Genomic DNA, 21,330 nt, shown 5'->3' on the forward strand with positions numbered 1-21,330 from the left:
AAAAGACAAACTATATTAATAATAAAAGAATGTCCTACAAGAAAAAAGTAACTGTAATTTATCTGGAAAATTGGTAACTGGAGTGGGGAATATTTTCATGCTATAACATTTTATGTTATGCTTTTATCTTTGTGTGTGAACACCTGTAGGCCTCCACATTACCGCGGAAGACATCCCCCAGTGTCAGGCTTTGCCTTCTAGGTTCTGTTTGTTATTTTTCCTGCAGTGTGTTCCCAGGTTAGTTGGCCTGCAAGATTTAGGGACTCTTCTTTCTCTGCCTCTCATTGAGGAATGCTAGGATTTCAGATGCATGAGTTCCAGGGAGCCAAACTCAAGTCCTCAGGCTCTCACAGTTAGCACTTTACATACTGAGTCAACCCCTCAGCTCTATGTTTGGTTCATATTTATGTATGGATGCATTTTCTTTTTTGAAGGATCTAGAAAAATAAAGGTGGCTCTTTTTATAGTGTCACTTTCTGTAGTCTGTGACCTACCTAGTTAGAATGTGGGTTTGTTTGACTACATCTGGTGGGTGTAGAGGAGATCCACACAAACTTTGAGAGGTGAGGAATGAAAGTTTTCATTGATAAACGCTCTTTACTTGTTCTGAGGGTGCACATGTCTCAAAAGAGGCAAGCAAAAACGTGAATCTCTTTTGACATTTGTCTAATATTCATTCATTGTCTGGGTAAAGGTAGAATGAAATGATATGTGTAAAAAATGTGACATGCAACTGAAAGGAATTTAACATGTAGTGGGGCTGTAATGGGGGTATATATTCTACCAATGGTCAGGATGGTGCTGTGGCTCCCTATTTCAGCATGAAGTCACAGAAGTCTAGGATGCTTTTAAAATAATTTCAGTAACAATGAAATGAAGAAATCAAGGCTAGAATTCTGTATAAGAGAGAAACAAAAATGCTTCCAGAGAAAAAGAATGTTCCTTCAGCCCGAATTCCAAACAAAAGAGCAGAAAGAAGTAGGTGGCTAAGCAAAGGCATTGTGTGCTTATTAACTAGAGATTCATAGGTGTACTTAAAATTTATACATGTGCTCTTTTTTTTTATAGATTAACACATACAGTCCTTTGGTACAACGCGCCACTGTGGCTGTGCCCTGTGCACACTCTCTGGGTCTAGCATAGGAGGCTGGCCCTGTGGCGATGGGAGAGAAAGGTCGCCTAAACCGGGTGCTGTTGGAGTGCAGCCTCAGTGATAAACTGTGTGGTAAGAGCAGAGACCACAACTGCCTGTGATCTGACACTAAAGCAATAGGGACTGAGTTCTGGATGGTTCTAGAAGAGGACTGCTTTCATTTCTAGCAGATATCATTTTTGTGGTGGGGGATACATGCCAATCAGATCAGGATAGAAGAAATGACCCTCATTGGTCTAAGATGCAAGGTTGCCTTCCACGGACAAAGAGGGAAGGAGGGGATACAGGAGCATTGAGACACGGTGGGTAGGAGGGAACTTGCAGGCCTCTTACTTCGCTTTCTGTTTATGGCCTACACAGTGGTCCAGGAGCATCAGTATGAAGTAATCATCATTCCAGCTCTCCTGGTTGGCGGGTTTCTCATCCTTCTTGCAATCATCCTGTGGCTTTTTATTAGAGGACAGAGATCCCAAAGGCAGCACCCTGGAACCCGGGGTAAGACTCAAACCATGGAGCTAGGCTCAGGGAAGATTGATTTTAAGAAAGTCATAGGCCAAGGTTTTCATCAGTCTAATCCGTAGCAAGATCTTATGAATTACAAATCTAAGCCACTCACATATTGCATTTCCAGTGGTTTTCTCCATAACTGCTTCTAACTTTCTAATGGTATAGTTCCCCCTTGACAATGCAAAATAATTCATGAATGCCTTGATTGGTCTCTCAATTCATATGGCTAAGGACCCCCCAATAGCTTGATGTATTTCAGAGAATAAAAATAGCAAGATTCTTCCCATGACCTTGTATGATCTGGACTCTCTGCCTCTGCCATATCTCTCCGGAGAGTCATCCCACTTGGCTTCTATCTGCACTACCTTTCTTGCTGCCCCTTAAATACCCACATGCATTCTTCTCTTGGTGCCTTCATACATATTGCTCCTTCTACTATAGTGTCATCACGGTTTGCTCTGTAATTACTTCTAGGCCTTTATTAAGCATTACCAAATATGAAAGGCCTTTTTTGACTTCTATAGATAAAATCATATCTCCTTTTGTTATTTTCCCTGATAACATGCTGCCCCATCCATTCTTAATTTTGTATGTCCTATGATTTGAAACAAATCTTAGGTGGTTATGAACTATGCCTAACCTCAGCTCACAGACAGTATATGGTATATGGCCATTCTTACTGAACTGAGAACGAATGATTGGAAATTTAAGAAGGAAGCTTTTTAGTTAACTGGAAAGGTAGTTATGGATGGGAGATAGTCTCAGAAGACTTTTCAACAAAGAGTCAAGGAAATATAGAATAATTTCACTTTTGAGGGCACCCTGAAGAAAGAAAAGCTACAGCTGATGGCTGAGTATCTATCTATATGCCTCCTTCAATTCTGGAAGTCATGTGACTGACTTAAGGCAGTGGCTACCACTTTTTGTGCTGTGGATTCCTTTTCAGAACTGTCTTGCTTCTGTACTACACCCATGGGAACAATGAAGATAATCCCAGGATGATAAAAAAAGAAACATGACCAGTTTCCAGGGCTTCATCTTTAGTTTTTCTACAAGTAATGAAATTATTGTTACTGTTGTAGAAGCTTCGTGTTGGTATTCATTCACTGAGAATCATCAGAAGATGTTCCTGCGTTATTCATTGAGAAATCTGACTGGCCAATTTGTTCAGTCTGATTTTCTGGTGTCCCCAGGGCAGGGAACAGGTGTTGGACTTTGTCTCTTTGTTCTAGGTACAGCTTCTGTACCTGCATCTAGGGACCTAAGCCAGGAGGTGGCAGGACAAGGAGAAAAAGTGCTCCTGCCTCTTAAGGAGACCTCTGTGGAGAGCTTTCTGCGAGCAGCCACACCGCCCCTGGCTAAGCTGCAGGTGCCCAGAGAACAACTCTCAGACGTTATGGAGAAGATCCGCAGTGGCAGCTGTGGGACTCTCTATCGCACGATGATGACCACCAGGGACCACCCTACGCCAAAGAGTGTTGTCCTCAAGGTTTTAGCAGGTAAAGTGGGAAGATTTCCTTCTCTTTCTGTGGTGAGCCTGTACCTGTAAATAGTAACAGTAATTGCTAACTTCAAGATATGTATCAGAAGATATTCTTATTGTGTATAAGGGAAGCTGGTTGCAGAGTTTTTCCTGGGTCTTTAGATTTCTACCTTACCCTTGCCTATGGAAGTCTGTAAAGTAGACATTTCCATAGTAGATGCTATTTGGCCTAGGGTTATGAGATTGTTTTTTTATTTTTATTTACTATTTGATACCTTTTCTTTTTAAATTATTTATTATTGTGTATGTGTGTATGTGCACGTGCATTCATGGCATGTATGTGTGAGTGCAGGTGTGTGCCACACAAGAGTGAGGTCAGATGTTAACTTTCAGGTGTTGGTTCTCTCCTTCCATTGTGGGTTCCAGTGACTGAAAAGTCATCAGTCTTCATGTTACCATTCGCCGACTTTCACCATCTTTTTGGTCCTTATACTTTTCCTTGATATTATGTCTCTTTCGCTCCTCTCCTTATTAGCCCTGGATACATAGAACATAAAACAAGAAAGGGCTAAACATAAGCAAAAACATCCATCAAAAAGCCCAGACAGTGACATAATATGAACAGAACACTGTCTATTCAGGCAATCGAAAACCTATCAAGGTCTGAGACCCTTGACTCTGTATTATTTCTGTTAAAGGATCGTTGACGGAGTATTATTCTGCCCCCTTTCTGACTGTGCTTCTCCTACATTTGGTCCCTCTTCCATAGGGGTCTTAAACAGTATCACCTGCACATGCCCTCTGCTCCTTGCGCCCTCTGCGTCAGTTGCGCTTGACTATTCACTGACCCAGTTCTTCTGTTTTTCATAGAACCCGTTGGACTCCAGGAGGCCCAGGATTTCATAGGGCGAATCCAATTCTATCAGTACCTGGGGAAACACAGGAACCTGGTACAACTGGAAGGATGCTGCACAGAAAGGCTGCCACTTTACATGGTGCTGGAAGATGTGGTCCCAGGGGACCTGCTCAGCTTTCTTTGGACCTGCCGTAAGGTGAGCAGTAGGGAAGCTGCACTAAGTAGATCAAAGCTTTGATTAGTTTTTCATGCATCAATTAACACCATGAATGACAAAATATGCAGACAGTATAAGGGTGAAGCAATTACCATGTTTGAATGGAACTAAGATCGTGTAAGTATGAAACAATTATAGCTCAGGGCTATGGATATGGCTCAGTTGGCACAATGTTTGTCTAGCAAAAAGGCCAGGGTTTGAAGATGGATGCTAAAACAGAAATCCCACACTAGCTCAGAATCGAGTATAATAAAATGTTATTTATTTAGGGGTAGACTCACAGATCACAGTCCTCTGCTTGAATGGGGAACAGCAACTGAATCCCACAGCCGGAAAAGAGGCTGGATGTGTGCTTTACATGGGCAGATATAGTTTAAGAGGCCATGCCCAAGTGGGCAGGTAACTTAAAGGCTACTGGCTGTAGGAATTCCTACAGCAAGGGTTTGATCCCCAACACAGTGTAAAACTGTATGTGGTAGCATATACCTATAATTCCAGCTCTGGAAAAGTTTTTGAGTTCAAGGTCATTCTCAACTATACGTCCATTTGAATCCACTCCCAGCTACATGAGACCCAGACCAATAAACAAACAAACAAACAAATAAATAATTCCATATCTATTAAGTGCACAATTAACCACAAATGATATTAAACATTTGACATATAGCAGGGGAAACAGAAAATGAACTTTTTATTTTGTACAATTTTATGCACTGTGAGTTGAAATAGACACTTGTGACTGATAACTTTCTTTTTTTAAAAATTTGTTTAGTTTCTTTTTTTAAATATTTATTTATTATGTATACAATATTCTGTCTGTGTGTATGCCTGCAATCCAGAAGAGAGCACCAGACCCCATTACAGATGGTTGTGAGCCACCATGTGGTTGCTGGGAATTGAACTCAGGACCTTTGGAAGAGCAGGCAATGCTCTTAACCTCTGAGCCATCTCTCCAGCCCGGTTGATAACTTTCTTGGTGGGCAAAATATGTTTAAAGACTTGTCTCCACTGCCTTTGACTTTGGAAAAGTGTTTTACTTTTTTTTTTGTTTGTTTGTTTGCCATTATTTGAGACAAAGTTTCTCTGTGTAGCCTTGGCTGTCCTGGAACTTGCTATGTAGACTAGACTGGTATTGAATTCACAGAAATCTGCTTGTCTTTGCCTCTCAAGTCTTGAGACTAAAAACATGTGCCATCATGTCTATCCTGGAATATTAATTCTGATCTGAGTTTTATAAATAAATTTCATAAAACATTAGAGACTTATGTATATAAAACATAATAGCAATTGGTACCAAATAAGTAATCAAACTGGTAGCTGCTAAAAATGATAATGACAGAATGATGTACCACTCTCAGTAATAATAATACTCTGTTGTTCCTACTAAGTGTATTTTTCATTCCATGAAAGCATGCTAGTATACTAGAACAGACAAGGGAGGAACTCAGCTATAAGTGTTTGTGTGTCAAATCTTAAAATGAAATAGCTCAGAAGTTTCTAGATTCCAATGGAAGAACATAACAACTGGTTATTCAATACCAAATGGTCAGTCCTGAAAACATACACATTCAAGTTACGTACAGACTGAACAGGCTGTATTTATATATTTATGAATATACATACATACATATGTACATATATTCACAATTGTAACAATAAGTAAGGAAAAAGAGGCTATGAATTTAAATGAGTGCAAGGCGGGAGGTAAACATGGGAAGGTTTAGAGGGCGGTAAGAAGATGGACAAATAATGTAATTATATTATAATCTCAAAAAGTAAAAAGTTATTAAAAACTAAAATAGTAATAATAATATCCTTTGTTCTCTAAATGTTCCTCTCTGAAGAGTTGAAGAAACCAGTATCCCTGGTTTCTCACTTGCTTATGAGCCAATTCAAGACTAATTTAGCCCTCAGAGGCTGATCATCTCACAACTGGAAGTGTGTGGGAAAGGTACCTGTTGAATGAAGTCTTTCACCCTGTGGTGTGAATACGAGAACATAGACCCTGTCAACTTAACCTTTCAAGATATTATCCTTCTGCCACTCTTTGCTCTCACCACCAAGCAACTTCCCACTCTTCGGAGCTGCCATCTTCTCTATTTCAGATCGTTTGCATCTGCTCTCCTTACTACATGGAGCACCTCTTCATGCAATTTATATCCACAAATCCTTCATCTCCCCATCTACCTCAACCTTGAGGTGGCTCTCGTCTTCCTCCTACCAACCCATGGTCTAGCAGGTGCTGCACATTTCCCTTGTGGCACTTACCACGTGAAGCCATTTGTTTATATACAGTTTCCTGATTGTCTGGCATTCAGAAAGTCTTGAAGGCAGCTGCTATCAGGCTCAGATGAGAACCTGCACATGGTGAATTTCCTCACCTTTTTGTTTGTGATTTGAGCTGTTTCTTTTTGAAAAACTATGTTTTCTTCACTTTTGAACACCAAGTTTTAACAGGGGAACCAGCGTATGTAGGCCTTCTGCATGGCTGTGTTAATCATTTAGGGGAGAGTGTCATCCCTGTTTATTTTCTTGCCTGTTGTTCATCTGCTTTTTTTTTTTGCATTTCTGCTGTTTAGGGGACCCTGCTCTTCTACATATGTAAACATACCTAATGTTTGTCTCTCGATTAAATATTTTTATTTTTTTAGAAAGGTGGCTCAGCAACTAAGAGTACCTCCTGCTCTTGCAGAGGATCAGTCTTTTCATGGAGGTTCACAGTTATGTTTACCTTTAGTTCTGGGGGGTCAGATGCTATTTTCTAGCCTCCAAGGACACCAGAAATGCATGTGGTACAGATACATACATGCAAGCAAACATTCACATATATAGAAGAAACATAAATACACCTTAGTTTTGTTTTTTTTTTTTTTTTTTTTTTTTTTTTTTTTTTTTTTTTTTTTTTTTTTTTTTTTTTACATTTTCCTCTTCTCCCTGTGGGGGTGGGAGCACATTGAAGTAAGAGGACAACTTATGGGAGTCAATTCTGTGCCTCCACCACGTGTAGCCTGGCGTGAAACTCATGTCATCAGGCTTGGTGACATGCACCTCTACCCTCTGGTCATCTCTCCAGCACTCTCTTTTTGATTCTTAATCCCTGTCCTTAGCTTTCATATTTGCATTTCAGAGTTTATTTACTACAATTTAAAAAAGAAAATATACTTAAGTCACTTTTATATAATGTTTTCTTTTCCTCTGTCTCTTTAGGATGTGATGACCATGGATGGCCTGCTCTATGACCTCACAGAAAAACAAATATATCACATTGGAAAGCAGGTTCTCCTGGCCCTGGTAAGACCAGCTTAAACGGATACTGATGGTTTCTTATCAGCTTCTTAGCAGCCTAATATTTATGCTATATTTCCCACATAATTATAAATGGGGTATATATTTTTAAGATAGTTAAATAAAGCTCGGTGAAGGCTATTCACTGACAGCTTGTTTTTTAGTCTTTTATTGATGAAATTATTTAGGAAATACAGCTCAGTATAAGGCATTCAAGGCAGAAGAGAGCCAATTTAGGATTGAAACAGTGAACTAGAAGGATGTGAAAGTTTACTAAGCTTAAGTTTCAAAAGCTGGGCTCAAGATTAATTTGATATCTGTCAAAAAGGAAACAAGGGAAGCAAGATGGAAGAGATATAGGGGAGAAAGCAAGTAGGTGAAAGGGTAAAGAAGGATACAACTTTATACCCCCAAAATAAGGTAGACTAGCTCAGATTGTGTTTGGTTGGAGACTTGCTTTGATAATATATGTGATCTGAAATAAATACATATACATATGTGTGCATGTGTATAATAAACTTAAAAAAATAATGAACAAGGGGAAGAGAAAAGAAAGAACAGAAAAGTCCAACTTTTCTTTTATTTTTAAACCAACTTAAAGAGTTTTAAAGAATTTAAGGCTTCAGAAAAAAAACTGCCTTTATCAAAATTCTTCAGGAAGTTTATATAACTATATGTGTGAAATTATTTGGATGTATTTCAAATGGATATTTTATATATAAAAATCAAGGCTCTGGTAGTCAGAACCCCAGATTTCTGGCTTTTCAGTCACACACAGCTTGAGTGGCTTCAGGCAAAAGGAGCTGATCCAGCACACATCACCCGCCACATTGATTTTCAACTGCTTTTCTAACCATACCAGAATCCTTTTTTCCTTTATACTACAAGGCACTCCCTTTTTCTTTCTAGATGGTGGCTTAGTAAGTCTGTCTTAAAAAGTCTTAAAGTTTGTTTTTACAAGATCTCAGAGAGTTTTGATCTGGAGCCTGACTTCAGAACTATCAGTGGATTGGTATGAGACCGACTTTATCTCAGAGAGTTTTGATCTGGAGCCTGACTTAAGAACTATCAGTGGATTGGTATGAGACCGACTTTCAGTCAACAATCACCTGATGAGTGTGTGACTTTCTGTGTTCCTTTGGGTTTTCCGTAAAGACATTTCCTTAACATCATCTAGTTGGGAAGACAGAATGAGATGATTTGACCTTGTATATATGTACCAGAATCGAGCTGAGTACCATCTGAAGGGAAAGTACAACCAAGAGGGGCCAGGGTTGACACAGAGCATGTGATTATGCTTTCAGAGTCCAGTGTTAGGAGTAGGTATGTAGCACAGTTGCAGAGTGCTCACATAGAACACAGGATGCAGCAGGATCCACCCTGTGCATGGAAGCTGAATTCCTGTGTTAGTGCCATTTGGATCATTCACTGACTTTGGTAATCCGTAATCATAAGGTGAAAAGATCTAATCCCTTATCCTGCTTTAGAAATGATCTCATTGATTAATGTGAGTGTTTGGAGCAGAGAAGTTTCTTATCTTTTGAAAGCCACCCATGACTTTCTTATTTGTGAACTATGATCTTCAGAATGCTGATCTCCTTTGATCATATGCTGATAGGAATTCCTGCAGGATAAGAATCTGTTTCATGGGGATGTGGCTGCCAGAAACATCCTGATCCAAAGTGACCTGACTGTCAAACTCTGCCGATTGGGCCTGGCTTATGAAGTCCACACCCAAGGGGCCATCTCCTCTGCGCACACCAGCACCATTCCTCTCAAGTGGCTCGCTCCAGAACGTCTTCTCCTGAAACCTGCAAGCATCAGAGGAGATGTGTATGTTCCTGCTTTCATTTCTTCTCTTTGAGGTCTGGTGCTTCCCCCAGAATGTGATTGCTTATGCAGTCATTTATGTCTGCAAATCAGATCTCTACTTGAAATCAAACACTGTCAAGCAAAAATGTTTGCCATCTGCTTTCCATCTATTTAAAAATGCTTTTCCAAGTAGTTCTTGTGAACTACTTTAGCAGATTTTAATAGGAAAGAGAAAAGTAAAAATATTTCTCAAATCAATGTTGGAGGACTTACCTTAGCAGCCTTGCTTTAACCTTTAGGGCACGGTTACACTTATGAGCCAGGAAATGAAGAATTTGAACTAAAATATTTATATACATTTCAAGTCTCTTCTTTTAAAAATATAAGGTTATTTATGTGCATGTGCCTGCATGAGTTTATGTGCACCATGTATATATTAGAGTTCTTGGTAGCCAGAAGAAAGTGTCAGATCCACATAACTGGAGTTATAGGGGACTGTGAGCCAACACATGTGCTAGGAACTGAACTCAGGTCCTCTGCAGAAGCAGCAAGTGCTCTTAGTCACCTAGCTATGTCTTCACTCCCAAATCACTTTTTAAGTGAAAAATATGCATGCATATTTATTTATCAGAATTTTTTAAGGAGAAAAATCTACAATTTGTGATAGGTCTTGAACATGCAAAAGCAACACGTAAGCCGCAATTCTTTTGTCTTCACTTCTGAAATGCAGGGTCACACATGCATGCCATAATGCACAGATATAAGCTTTATTTCTTGTCTGAATAGTTTCAATGATGACTAATGGCTGGAGGTCACTTTGAGATGGTTCTTAGTACATATAATAAGAGACCTAAAAATATGTGTAAAACAACCTGAGACTTTTATTTCCTCCCCTCATTTAATTAATTAATTAATTAATTAATTGAGACAGTGTTTCTTTTTGTAGGCTTGGTTGCCTTAAATATAGCTCTGTAGACTGGGTTGGTCTTGAACTTACAGAACTTAACCTGCCTCTGCCTCCCAAGTGCTGCAATTAAAGACATGCACCACTACTGCCCATGTTCCCCATCTGATTTTTTTACTTGACTCATCAGTACAATTTTGTAATATGTTATTCACTTAATTTTTTTATTTGGGGTGGGGCTGGAGTTGAGACAGGGCCTTTCTATATATCTCTGGCTATCCTGTAACTTGTTATATAGAAACTACCGAGTTTGAGCTCATAGAAATCTGACTGCCTCTGCATTCCATGTGCTGCAGGTAAAGGCATGCATCGCCACACCTGCCTCATTTTTGTTTTGTTTTGTTTTAAATAAGTCTCCCTGTGTAGCCAGACTGTCCTTAAACTAGTGACCCTCCTTCATTAGCCTCTCAAGTTTTGGGATTACAAATGTGAAGTACTGTTCCAGCACATTTTCTTTTTAGCAGCATACTCATATGGACTTGTTTTAAAAACATTTCACTTAGTTTTAAAGATATATCTTATGCAAATATTTAAATAGCATCTATAGCACTTAGATGATTGCTTAACTATAATTACATATACAACTAGTATAATCAGGATTGTAAAGAATTGAAATTGATCTTTGGAAATAATGTACCTCAGCTAGGCACAAAAGTTCAATGCAGAATGCCTTCCTTGGTGTCCATATCACAAGAGGCAGTGGGAATTGAACCATCGGCTTGATGAGTCCATTAGGATGCTTCCACTGATGTATCCCTTATACCTGCTTTTCAACAGACTGTGGGCAATTTTACTTATAAAATATCACTCATTTAATGATGGTAGTAATAGTGAAGTATGTGCCTCTAAAATCATACTGATTATCTGAATTTCCTTTCCAAATGTCTAAAGTTTACTAGTACTTTCTCTATGTTTGAATATAAATAGATCTACTGAGAAAGCGGTGGTTAAATGAAGAATCCCTGTTTGCTTTGTGCTGAATTAAGGCCAGAATTTGAGCACAGAAGTAAGGAAAGATGAAAAAGATAAAAAGGGACACTCTGTTTTAGTGAGTGTATCTGTGATCGCACACTCGTACGATAATTACAGCAGCAAACACGTATTATGAAGAAGGGATATAGGTTCAGCCCTTAGAGATTCTGAGGGACATGGGCAGGAATGTTCATTAATAAACTCTGTGACTTTTCCTCTTTCTAAAACACTTCAGCTCTCTTTGACTCCTTCATTTCCTTGCTGATGTTAAAGTACGCTTTCTTTAGTAAAGATAAAGGTAGAAATTAAATGGATGACTTTGCTTCTTTTACAGCTGGTCCTTTGGGATCCTGCTTTATGAGATGGTGACTCTAGGTAAGGACGACCTCCAGGCGAACAGGCAAGCTTGCTCATTTGGAGGGTGAATGTTAGAGCCTTTGAGGAAGTGTCTTTAGGCCAGGCCAGACTGCACTGAACTGACATGGACTCTGAGCCTCTTTCCAATACATTCTATGTAAATGTTGACTCATTTTGTTCTCTCTCTCTCTCTCTCTCTCTCTCTCTCTCTCTCTCTCTCTCCTTTCCTTAATTTTGTTTAGCTTTCCCTTTTACCTTTCTTTCCCCCAAACCATACCAGCTCCATAGAATGTGTTCAAAACCAAAGTATAATTCCCACAGCAACCTTATGTAAATGTGAGAACGTTTCCTTCAAGTTTACTAATCCATTCAATTTAGAAACTGTAGCTTTTTCTGTGTTATGAAGAGTGGAAGGCAGTCTTATTTCCATATTTTATTACTTTGCTTAAAACTAAGGAAATTCTAATATTACCGTTCTTCTTCAGAACATCTTTTCTGAAATTCACTGTGTCCTTATATAATCTGCAGGAAGCAACTATACTGTACACAGTATTTTCCCATGGTTATGGCTTAAAGGCTGCTGTCTCAGGCCAGTGGATACTGGAGTTATTTTCACTTCATATTTAGAAGGTTTCTTGCTGCTCTCATGTTTTTGTATTCACAGGGGCACCACCGTACCCTGAAGTCCCTCCCACCAGCATTCTACAGTATCTCCAGAGAGGGAAAATCATGAAGAGACCCAGCAGCTGCACACATGCCATGTAAGTGACTCTTATAGGCTTGAGCTTCTGTCATTTGAAATCGTGGTTTGGTCCCTAATCACTACACCTTTTTCTGTGTGCCTTGGATGATCATTGTCCTTCTATGCTAATGCACAGTCTTAAATGAAGTATGTGGCAAAACGAAAGCAGTTCTGCTCGACAACTGTATCAGCCACTTTTCTAATCGTGACAACGTACCCAAGAGAAGCTGCTTCAGGAAGAAAGCTTGACCTTGTCTCAGTGCCATTACAGTGGGGAAGGCAGAGCAGAGATGCTCAGTCTGTGGCTGTGGGAGCACATAGACAGCTTGTTCACATGCTTGTGGACCAGCAGACAGTGAACAAAGGCTGGAATCAGGAGGCTATAACTTCCAAATACTTCCCCTTGTGTCACAAGCTGAGGTATCACCCTTAAAACATGGGCCTGAAGGGGACAGTTCAGGCTCAAGCCATAAATATGTCATATATGTATACTTATCACATATGCATTTAAGACATACATATATATTATGTATACATTATATATACATTACATACATTCTTACAATTTTGAGGCAATCGCTGAGGAATCTAATTTTTGCTTTCACAAGAGGCCTTCAGACAAAGTGCCTGGCCTTAAAGGAACCTAGCACTCTGATGAGAAAGTAAACGAGATGATTAAAAGCTCCACCCATCACACCATAGAGGGGAATTAACAATTTACTCATAGCCCTGTTATTCTTGCACTGCATGGTGGAGAAGGCAGAGCTCTTCTGTGACTCTGTAGTCTGCAAAGTCTCCAGCATTCTATTACATAAAAAAGAAAGCCATGCTGAGAGACTTGATATAAAGAGAATGGTAGAGTACCAGTCTCTGGAAATACAATGGGGGATGGGGCAGAAAGATCAAAGAGCTTTTATTTGGTTGTCGAAGAGAAACCATGTTCCTTTCACAGTTGTCTCTGCTGTTCCCATCTCAGGTACAGCATCATGAAATGCTGTTGGCACTGGAGTGAGGACAGCCGTCCGTTACCTGGAGAGCTGTGCTTGCGCCTAGAAGCTGCCTCTAGATCTGCAAATGACAAGGCTGTGTTGCAAGTGCCGGAGTTAGTGGTGCCTGAACTGTATGCAGATGTGGCTGGCATCCGTGCAGAGAACCTTTCCTACAGCTACAGTGTCCTTTGAAGATGCCCCCTGACAAGAGACTATATGTCCTTGGAATAAGTTCCTTCAAGAAGAGAGAGAAGGTACTTCCTATGGGCCCCAAAGGGAGAAAAAGGACATGGACTCCACATCTTTCCCTATATATTTTCCTAGAAATATGAAATGCTGCTGGACGAGGCTCTACCTCTACAAACCATGTACTCTTGAGCTAAGACTCACTATCTGTCTGCTTCCCAGTCCCAAGCTCCTGGGACAAGTGGTAGACAGTGTCATTCCAAAGAAAGTTTTTAAAATCTGCAATGACTGTTAGGGAATAGGGCAAAAGGGCTGTCCCCACCCACCCCAGGCTGGTTCATTACTAAAAAGTTTTCTTTTTTAAATCGAAACTATTACAGAGTATTAATAAATCAGATGGCATGAATGAATAGGAACCCAACATAGGAATTCATGAGAAAGAAAATTCAAGTTTTTTTTTTCTCCTGAGAAGTGTAAGGTAAATCAAGATCTCCTTTGAGAAGAGATCTTGTCTCTTCTACATAGAGGGGACATAAAAGTTATTCAGTCTTGTTCCCTTCATAAAGCATTGGAGAAGAACTGTAACAAATAATACTGAGTTTTTCCTTGACTATAGATTGAACTTTTATTGAACTCTGAGACAGGTTGATCCTGTTTGATATTACATTTAATTAGAAGCAGGAGTCATTTCATGAGTAAGAACGTTGTCCATCACATTTGCTTGCTAGTTCTGTTAGACTATGGAGAATAAATCTAAAGAACCAAAGTTAGAACTAGTGATGAAATGTGTGGGTGAGTGGGGGGTGTGTGCATGTGTATGTGTGCTCGTGTGTGTGTTTGTGTGTGCATGTGTGAGTGTGAGTGTGTGTGTGTGTGTGTGTGTGTGTGTGTGTGTGTGTAATTAGTAGGAAACATGGAAACCAAGCAAAAAGACTCAGCAACCCAGGTGGATTAGGAGATGCCAAAGAAGCAACCTGATAGGGATGGGTGGTAGCTTCGAATTTTCAATCATTCATTGAAACACTGTGAAATAACTCATTAAATTAGTATTTCTTGACTAGAAGTAGACTTCTCTAGTGTATAACTGTAAAATCTTTACAATAGGAAGTAGAAAAGAAAATAAGTGGAATTAATTTTAATAGAAAAATAAAAGAACCTATATTATCCAAAAATAGATTCTTTATGTATAAAATGAGAAGACTATCTACCTCACAGGATGGTGTGAGGGTCAAGGAGACTATGTATTTGTATAATATGTGGCATATAATATGTGTTCAATAAATATTAGTCCCCTCCCACAACTTGGAACATTTTTTCCATTATTTTTAATAATATAACATCCACTGTGGACTTGAAGAGAGCTCTGGCCTGTGATAACAGGGCAGCAAATGTCTAAAAGATGGTGGTATTGTACAAGCAGGCCATCCATTAACATTAACAGTCATGTTTTGTTTGTTTTCTAACATTGAGAATGGAACCCAGGAACTTACAGACACAGGGAAGTGACCTACACTGGTCTTGAGCCATCATGTTTGTGTGAGGCTTTGGCTGATGACAGTAGTCTCCTATGATTGCAAAACACTATAAGAATTACAGTGAGGACAAATTCTGTTTACACACTGACCTGTGACTTTGCAAGAACACCCTGCTACCTTTAGAAGGATGAGGAGTGCTATCACAGAAAAGATGGCTGGCAGCTGAAAACTGGCACCACTCAATCAACTGAGATCTTGATGTAGTCATAGTGACTCAGCTAAATACCACAGTGAGTAGTCAGGATTTAACTGGACTGGAGAGAGAAAATGGATGAGATCCAATTGTTGCCTCCCAGATGTTAATTTGAGCCATTTTATAAAGTATTTCCTTATTTAAATATTTAAAAAGGTTGAGTGTCAAGGCTTTCTGTGCCAGACAGTGGGAAGTGAGTTGGATAAAGAAAATGGAAGCTCTGAATATAATCAGACTGGATATATTTATGTGTGGCCACCTGTGAATTAAAAACTTATGTTAAATGTTATAAATAAAACCCATGGGATAGTAGAAAGGAGTGCTGAGTGAAGACATCTCTGAATATATGGTATTTAAATGGATACCTTAGGGACGGGTCAGGTCAGAGGAAGAGTGATAAGAAGTCTCTAGGAGTGGAATTTGAATGACAACTTTGAGGTAAGAAAAACCAGTGTGGTGCTGTGGAGATGGTTCAGTGGATAAAGTGCTTGCCACGAAAGTTTGAAGAATGTAATTTGGATCCCCAGAACTCATGTAAAAAGTTGATGTGGGAGCACACATCTGTAATCCTATCATGCCACCAACAAGATGGAAATGAAGACAGGACTCCCTACAAGCTTGCAGGCCAGCTATGTGGTATACTCTTTTGTCAACCACAAAAGAGCCAGAGGTCAACCTAAGCAAGATGGAAGGCAAGGATTAACACCTAAAGATGTCCTGTGACCTCCAAATGTTTGTGGCACTCACTTGACCAATGTGCCATACACATGTATCTATGAAAAACAAAACCATAATCATAACCAGATAAATCAATACACAGGTGAGAAACTGAAAAGATGTCTACAGGGTTGTAGCATATGTGTTCAAGGGGGAGGAGACACATAACGAAATGGAGAGTGGCTTACTCTTTCTTTTCTTCTTGAGTATGTGCCTATGGATATAGGTGGCCAGGAAGGCCAGAAGGCTGTGTTGGATTCCCTGGAGCTGGAGTTGCTGGTGGTTGTGAGTTGTCTGTCATATGTGCTGGGAACCAAACTCAGGTCCTTTGTATGTATCCTTTGCCATTGACCTATCTCTCTCCAGTTCCACTTCACCATATTAAATGAAGAAAAAATAGATTAATAAAATTATTAGTGTACATTAATAGAATTTTCTCATTTTACTATAACAATTTAGGAAATGCTTTCTCATCTTATTCTCAGTGAAGTAAGTCAAACACATAGACATAGAATGTTCTTGTTTGAAAGTAAATTAAAAGTTATGGTGTATGTTTAAATCATATATTGTTATGTTAGCTGTACTGCATCTTTCTCTGTCCTGCCAGCTCCCAAATAATGTCTCAAAGACTTATTATTCATTATAAAGCTTGGTCTAAGCTCAGGCTTGTTTTTAACTAGCTTATAAAAGCTTAAAAAAACCTATTTTTATTAATCTATGTTCTGCACGTACCAATCATCCTGTATCTTCCGTGTCTTCTTGCATCTTCTTTGCATGCCTAAATTCATTCCCACTTCATCACGTTGCCTGTAAATTTCACCTATTCTCCCTGCCTGGCTATCAACTGTTTATCTTTATATTAAAACAATCACAAGGACATATCTTCATACAATATAAAAAATATTCAGCAAGAATTTGCCTCCCAGCTTTTCCAAACCTAGTAATTAAATTCAGTCTATCATATCATGGTGATCAATTATCCTACCTGATAACCAATGGTATAAGAGTGGTTGGTTTTTCAGCATGATGGGGATTTATTTGAGAAGCATTGCTATCAAGTGGCAAAAGTCATGGCTAAACTCCACAGGGAAACCCAAGATGGAAAAAAAGACAAAGGTGAGCAGGTAGATAAGAACAGAAATACATCACCACACTTTGGCTTTTCCTTCTTAAAATGTACCAAATTTAGTGTGTGACATTAGACTTCATACGACTCTTGCTGTACTGATTCATTGTACTGAAAGAGATAGCTCTGATGTTAGATTCTAGAAATAATGAAAATTACTTATCTGAAATGAAAATATAAGCTTATTACTTGTAGTGTTAACCATCCATGATGCAGTTTGAGAGTGTTTCCGAAAATTCTAAGAGGGAATAATTTGGTCACTTTCAATAGAAAAGATATAGAAGGACAGAAGAGACATAAAAAAAAACCTCAAAAGAAGAGAATTCTATACACAGAAAAAAGTCCCAGCAGAGAATTTAAGATATTAACAGTTCTAAAAAAGAATCACACCTAAAAATGGCAGGTGTGTGGTGCACACGCGAAATACCAACACTTGATTAGGAGGTTATGGCCAGAATAGGTGACATAGGTGAGTTTAAGGACTCAATAAGAATCAAAACAGAACACAACCAGAAATGAAAGAACCACATGGCTGAAAAAATACTTGCGGAAAATAATTATGAACAGATATCATACATTAAGCCACCAAGCCTCACTTTCCACTGCAGTTGGGAATGCTCACTTCCTACTCCAACATGATTTCACAAGGTGTTGTGAAGTTGACCACAGTGTTGGCAAAGGCAGAAACAGTTCTTTCGTTTCACCTAAGTGACGAAAACATTCATTTTCACAAGGCAACCGTGACAATGTAATTACAGCCCAAGTTGAAACCTACAGTAACTGAGAAAGAAAAATGTTCATAGTGCATTTTCACCACTTCCCATCTGATTACGGATATCTGAAACTCTTTATTATTTATTGTTTAATTTTGTTTTTTTTTTTACGGTCTCTGTAAGATTTTAATGCTCAGTTTTCACAAACACATGTTTCTATCCAATTTTATGACGTACAGTAAAATGCACTAGTCTTTAAAAACGGGCATTAACCAACTATCCTTCATGTTCTCTTCCAATCGTTCAAAACTCATCACCGGGCGTTTTTATCTCAGTAATACTCCACTTACTGTATTTACATTTGAATTCCATGTCATAAGAATAAACGAAATCCATGATATTTTGGTTAACTCAGTGTATTTATAAAATGAAAAGTCCTATCAAAATACTTTTCACTGGAAAAAATAAATAGAACAGACAATGGATCTACTCAAAGCACATATTCACTTTGGTAGACTTCAGTGTAGGACAGTTCATGACAAGCACATTTGCCCTTATTCCCCCAGAGCCGAGCAGCTTCCAAGCTAATGGTTAAATCATTTTTAACAGATTTTATAGTGTTGATATCTGGCTCATTCCACATCATCTTCAGCCAAGCTCTGAGCACTTACAATTCTCTGACTAATGGTTGGAAGCTTGGTCAGAAGCATCTGGAACACTGGTGGTGGAAGAGTCTGCTGTAACACTTGCAGCAGCTGCTGAGGCTGCCCACACACAGCAATCGCATTTGTCAGGTGGTCTACACCGTTCTCGTAGTCACCTTGTGCTAATAACTCTTCACCAAGTTGTATCTCTTCAAGGAAGAACTTCTGAACAGCTTCAGCATCCTTTAAATCTGGTAACTTTGAAAGCCCAGCTCTCTCCTTAGCAAGCTTCTGTTTCTTTCTTCGTTCTCGCAGCCTGTTCTTGAAGTTGGGGTCGCTCCGCCTTTTGCGGTCGAAGTAGATGCAGTAGCCGATGAAGAGGGCGCCGCACACGCCCGCAGCGATGGCACTGTTGCGGCCCACCATCTTCGCTCGTCCGCTCGCTCGGCGGGGGCGCGCGCGGGCCGGGGCCACCGAGGGCCGCCAGGCAGCGCTTCGCTCCGAGCGCTCGGAGCACGCCGGCCGCTCGCCGCCCCGCGTCCGGACGGAAGAGGTAATTTTGTTTTTTTGAGACAGGATTTCTCTGTGTAGCCCTGACTGTAGCTCTATAGATCAGGTTGGCCCCGAACTCACAGACCTGCCTCTGCCTCCCTAGTGCTAGGATTAAAGGCGTGTGCCACCACAGCCTGGCCTGAAACTCTTACATTACTATAACATGAGAAACTATAGCCATGTGCAATATTTAAATGTTAATTAAAATTAAGAGTCTGATTTCCCCAGTCTCACTAGCTATACTTAAGTGCTCAGTAAACTCAACACTTTCCCACATCCCTGGTGTTTCCCATGTGTGAGTACAAAACACTGCTCTGTTACTCTTTAATACTGATCACAGTGCAAAAGGTCTTATTGTGGTATTATCTTGACTTATAATGTGAAGAGTTAGGTAAACACAGTTTTTTTTTTATTTTATCTTAAAAACATGTAGGGGGTCTATAGGACCTAAGGCCACTGAACAAGGCTTTCTATAGAACTCCGTGAAATGGATTATATATAACTGATATCTTCACAGATGCTGTAAAACATTGTGCTTAAGTTCCTGTGAATTATTCTTGTAATAATTCGGGCCCTTCTAGGTTTTAAAACTTAAAGTTTCACATCCTAGAAAACTCCTCAAACCTGGGCAAACTGGACTGGTGAGCAATCCTAGTGGTAAGGTGTGGTGATGCATTTAATGTGTTTTCCTAAATAGCAGCCTACCATCCTACTGCGAGAGGTCACAACTATTAAGATGGTCACAAAGGCTGGGGGGTGATGATGTACATCGTTAGTCCCATCACTTAGGAGGCAGAGGCAGCTGGATCTTTGTGAGTTCGAGGCCAGTCTCGTCTGTCTACAAAATGAGTTCCAGGACAGCCAGGACTACACAAAAAAAAACCCTGCCTCTCAGAAAAACAAAACAAAACAAAACAAAACAAAAAACAATGACCAAAGAGAACCCATCTCAACTTGCCTTGAAAAATCACTCCACGTTCTTGAACCTTCCATTCTAGTTACTTATTGATTTCAAGTGTAGAAATTGTGTTTTTCTGGCTTTCTCCAAATACGCACGTTCACACTTCCTTGTCTTATTTTGGGTCATCCATTGCCTGAAATGCTTGTCTGTACTGTAGGACATTCATGGAATTTGCTTATCAAAATGCCAATTCAAATAACACACCCTTTATAAATCCTCTTTAATACTCCTCCTTTTTATAAATTTCTAACTCCACCTACAGTAAAAGCACTTGTGGCTTTTTTTGTACATGGATGCTTTTCTGTGTTTATACTATATGTAATACTAATTGCTTCCCTGTACTGACGTTTGGTTTACATGTTTGCATTCTCTTTATTCCGAAGATACAGACTGCTCTATTGTTTTATGATTAATGCCCATCTCTTCTGGCACACAGGAAATGCTTGTTAAAACTCACGCAGTATGATTTCCAAGCACATCATATACATGCGATTTAACTTTCTCAGGTCTGTGTTTGGCAGAGTTGATTACTGTGTTTCTAGTTAGTTAATGATCACACAGGTGGAGATATAATGAGGTGGTGACAGTCTTGAGATTGGACTTTCTTAGGATTACCACAGAAGGCTATCAGTCATCCGACAGGATTACTCAGTGTTGGTAACAGAGAGGTGCCTAGGATTTGAAAAGGGGACTATGTGTAAGTTCACTGTCCTTTTGTGCTCTTCAATACCATCCCACACCAGAGTGCTCCTTCTGATTTAAACTGTTGGGAATTGTGGCCTAGCACCCCAGGCACCCAGGCTACTATTAATACTTACGGAATGAAGTGACTCACAAGTTCTGCTACGAAAAACTGCTCCGCAATTGCTGTTTGGGCTTTTCAGTTTCATGTGCTATTTGAACATCAAACTTCCCATCAGAGTGATCCATTCTATCTTGATTTCTTTTTTAAAAGATGTATTTATTTTAATTTTATTATTTTTTTCTTTGTTTGCTTTCTTAGTCTTAGTCTAGGCTGTTGGCTACTAGATAACTGTTAAACCTTGTCCAAAGGCTTCTGTTAGGACTCAGGAAGATTATATTCTGGTTGCCATATGGAATGTATTTTTACTCACCTCACCAGGTACAGGAAGTAGAGCCACACCCCACTTTACAATGTGCTTCGAGATCAGAGATACCCACAGAAAGGACAGCTCGTAAACCTCAGTCCAAGACCCAGGAAAAAGCCACACCCACACCACAGGGCAACCAGAAAGTAAAAGTGGTTTATAAATGTTCCTTCCACACCCGACAGAGAGAGAGAGAGAGAGAGAGAGAGAGAGAGAGAGAGAGAGAGAGATTTGTTCATTACCAATATAAAATTAAA

The 21,330-nt window shown here is 39.5% G+C and overlaps 2 protein-coding genes across 7 annotated transcripts in view; one reads left to right on the forward strand and one right to left on the reverse strand.

The window, feature by feature from the left end:
- Window positions 1-14,824, forward strand: part of Styk1 (STY kinase 1) — a 37,453-nt gene extending 22,629 nt beyond the window's left edge. For 5 of the 6 annotated variants that reach the window (XM_087904058.1, XM_087904055.1, XM_087904056.1 and 2 more), the window contains 9 exons: window positions 1,069-1,225; window positions 1,514-1,648; window positions 2,893-3,159; window positions 4,014-4,195; window positions 7,424-7,507; window positions 9,120-9,334; window positions 11,584-11,624; window positions 12,271-12,367; window positions 13,325-14,824. In XM_087904058.1, coding sequence (XP_087760184.1) covers window positions 1,162-1,225; window positions 1,514-1,648; window positions 2,893-3,159; window positions 4,014-4,195; window positions 7,424-7,507; window positions 9,120-9,334; window positions 11,584-11,624; window positions 12,271-12,367; window positions 13,325-13,529 — 1,290 coding nt within the window. In that variant the 5' untranslated portion in view covers window positions 1,069-1,161 and the 3' untranslated portion in view covers window positions 13,530-14,824. The remainder of the gene's footprint in view (window positions 1-1,068; window positions 1,226-1,513; window positions 1,649-2,892; window positions 3,160-4,013; window positions 4,196-7,423; window positions 7,508-9,119; window positions 9,335-11,583; window positions 11,625-12,270; window positions 12,368-13,324) is intronic. The other variant, XM_087904059.1, reaches the window with a different exon arrangement.
- Window positions 14,825-18,207: 3,383 nt separating this feature from the next.
- LOC148122564 (mitochondrial import receptor subunit TOM20 homolog) lies at window positions 18,208-18,920 on the reverse strand. The gene has a single exon (XM_087904060.1). The coding sequence runs from the start codon at window positions 18,875-18,877 to the stop codon at window positions 18,440-18,442; it is 438 nt and encodes a 145-aa protein (XP_087760186.1). The 5' UTR covers window positions 18,878-18,920; the 3' UTR covers window positions 18,208-18,439.
- Window positions 18,921-21,330: the final 2,410 nt, after the last annotated feature.

This window comes from Myodes glareolus, chromosome 3, assembly GCF_982192425.1.
Source record: "Myodes glareolus chromosome 3, mMyoGla1.1, whole genome shotgun sequence".
Taxonomy (NCBI): domain Eukaryota; kingdom Metazoa; phylum Chordata; class Mammalia; order Rodentia; family Cricetidae; genus Myodes; species Myodes glareolus.

What these genes read in the sequence shown, in the direction of transcription:
- LOC148122564 (XM_087904060.1), bottom strand. Translation starts at nt 18,877, where the DNA reads ATGGTGGGCCGCAACAGTGCCATCGCTGCGGGCGTGTGCGGCGCCCTC.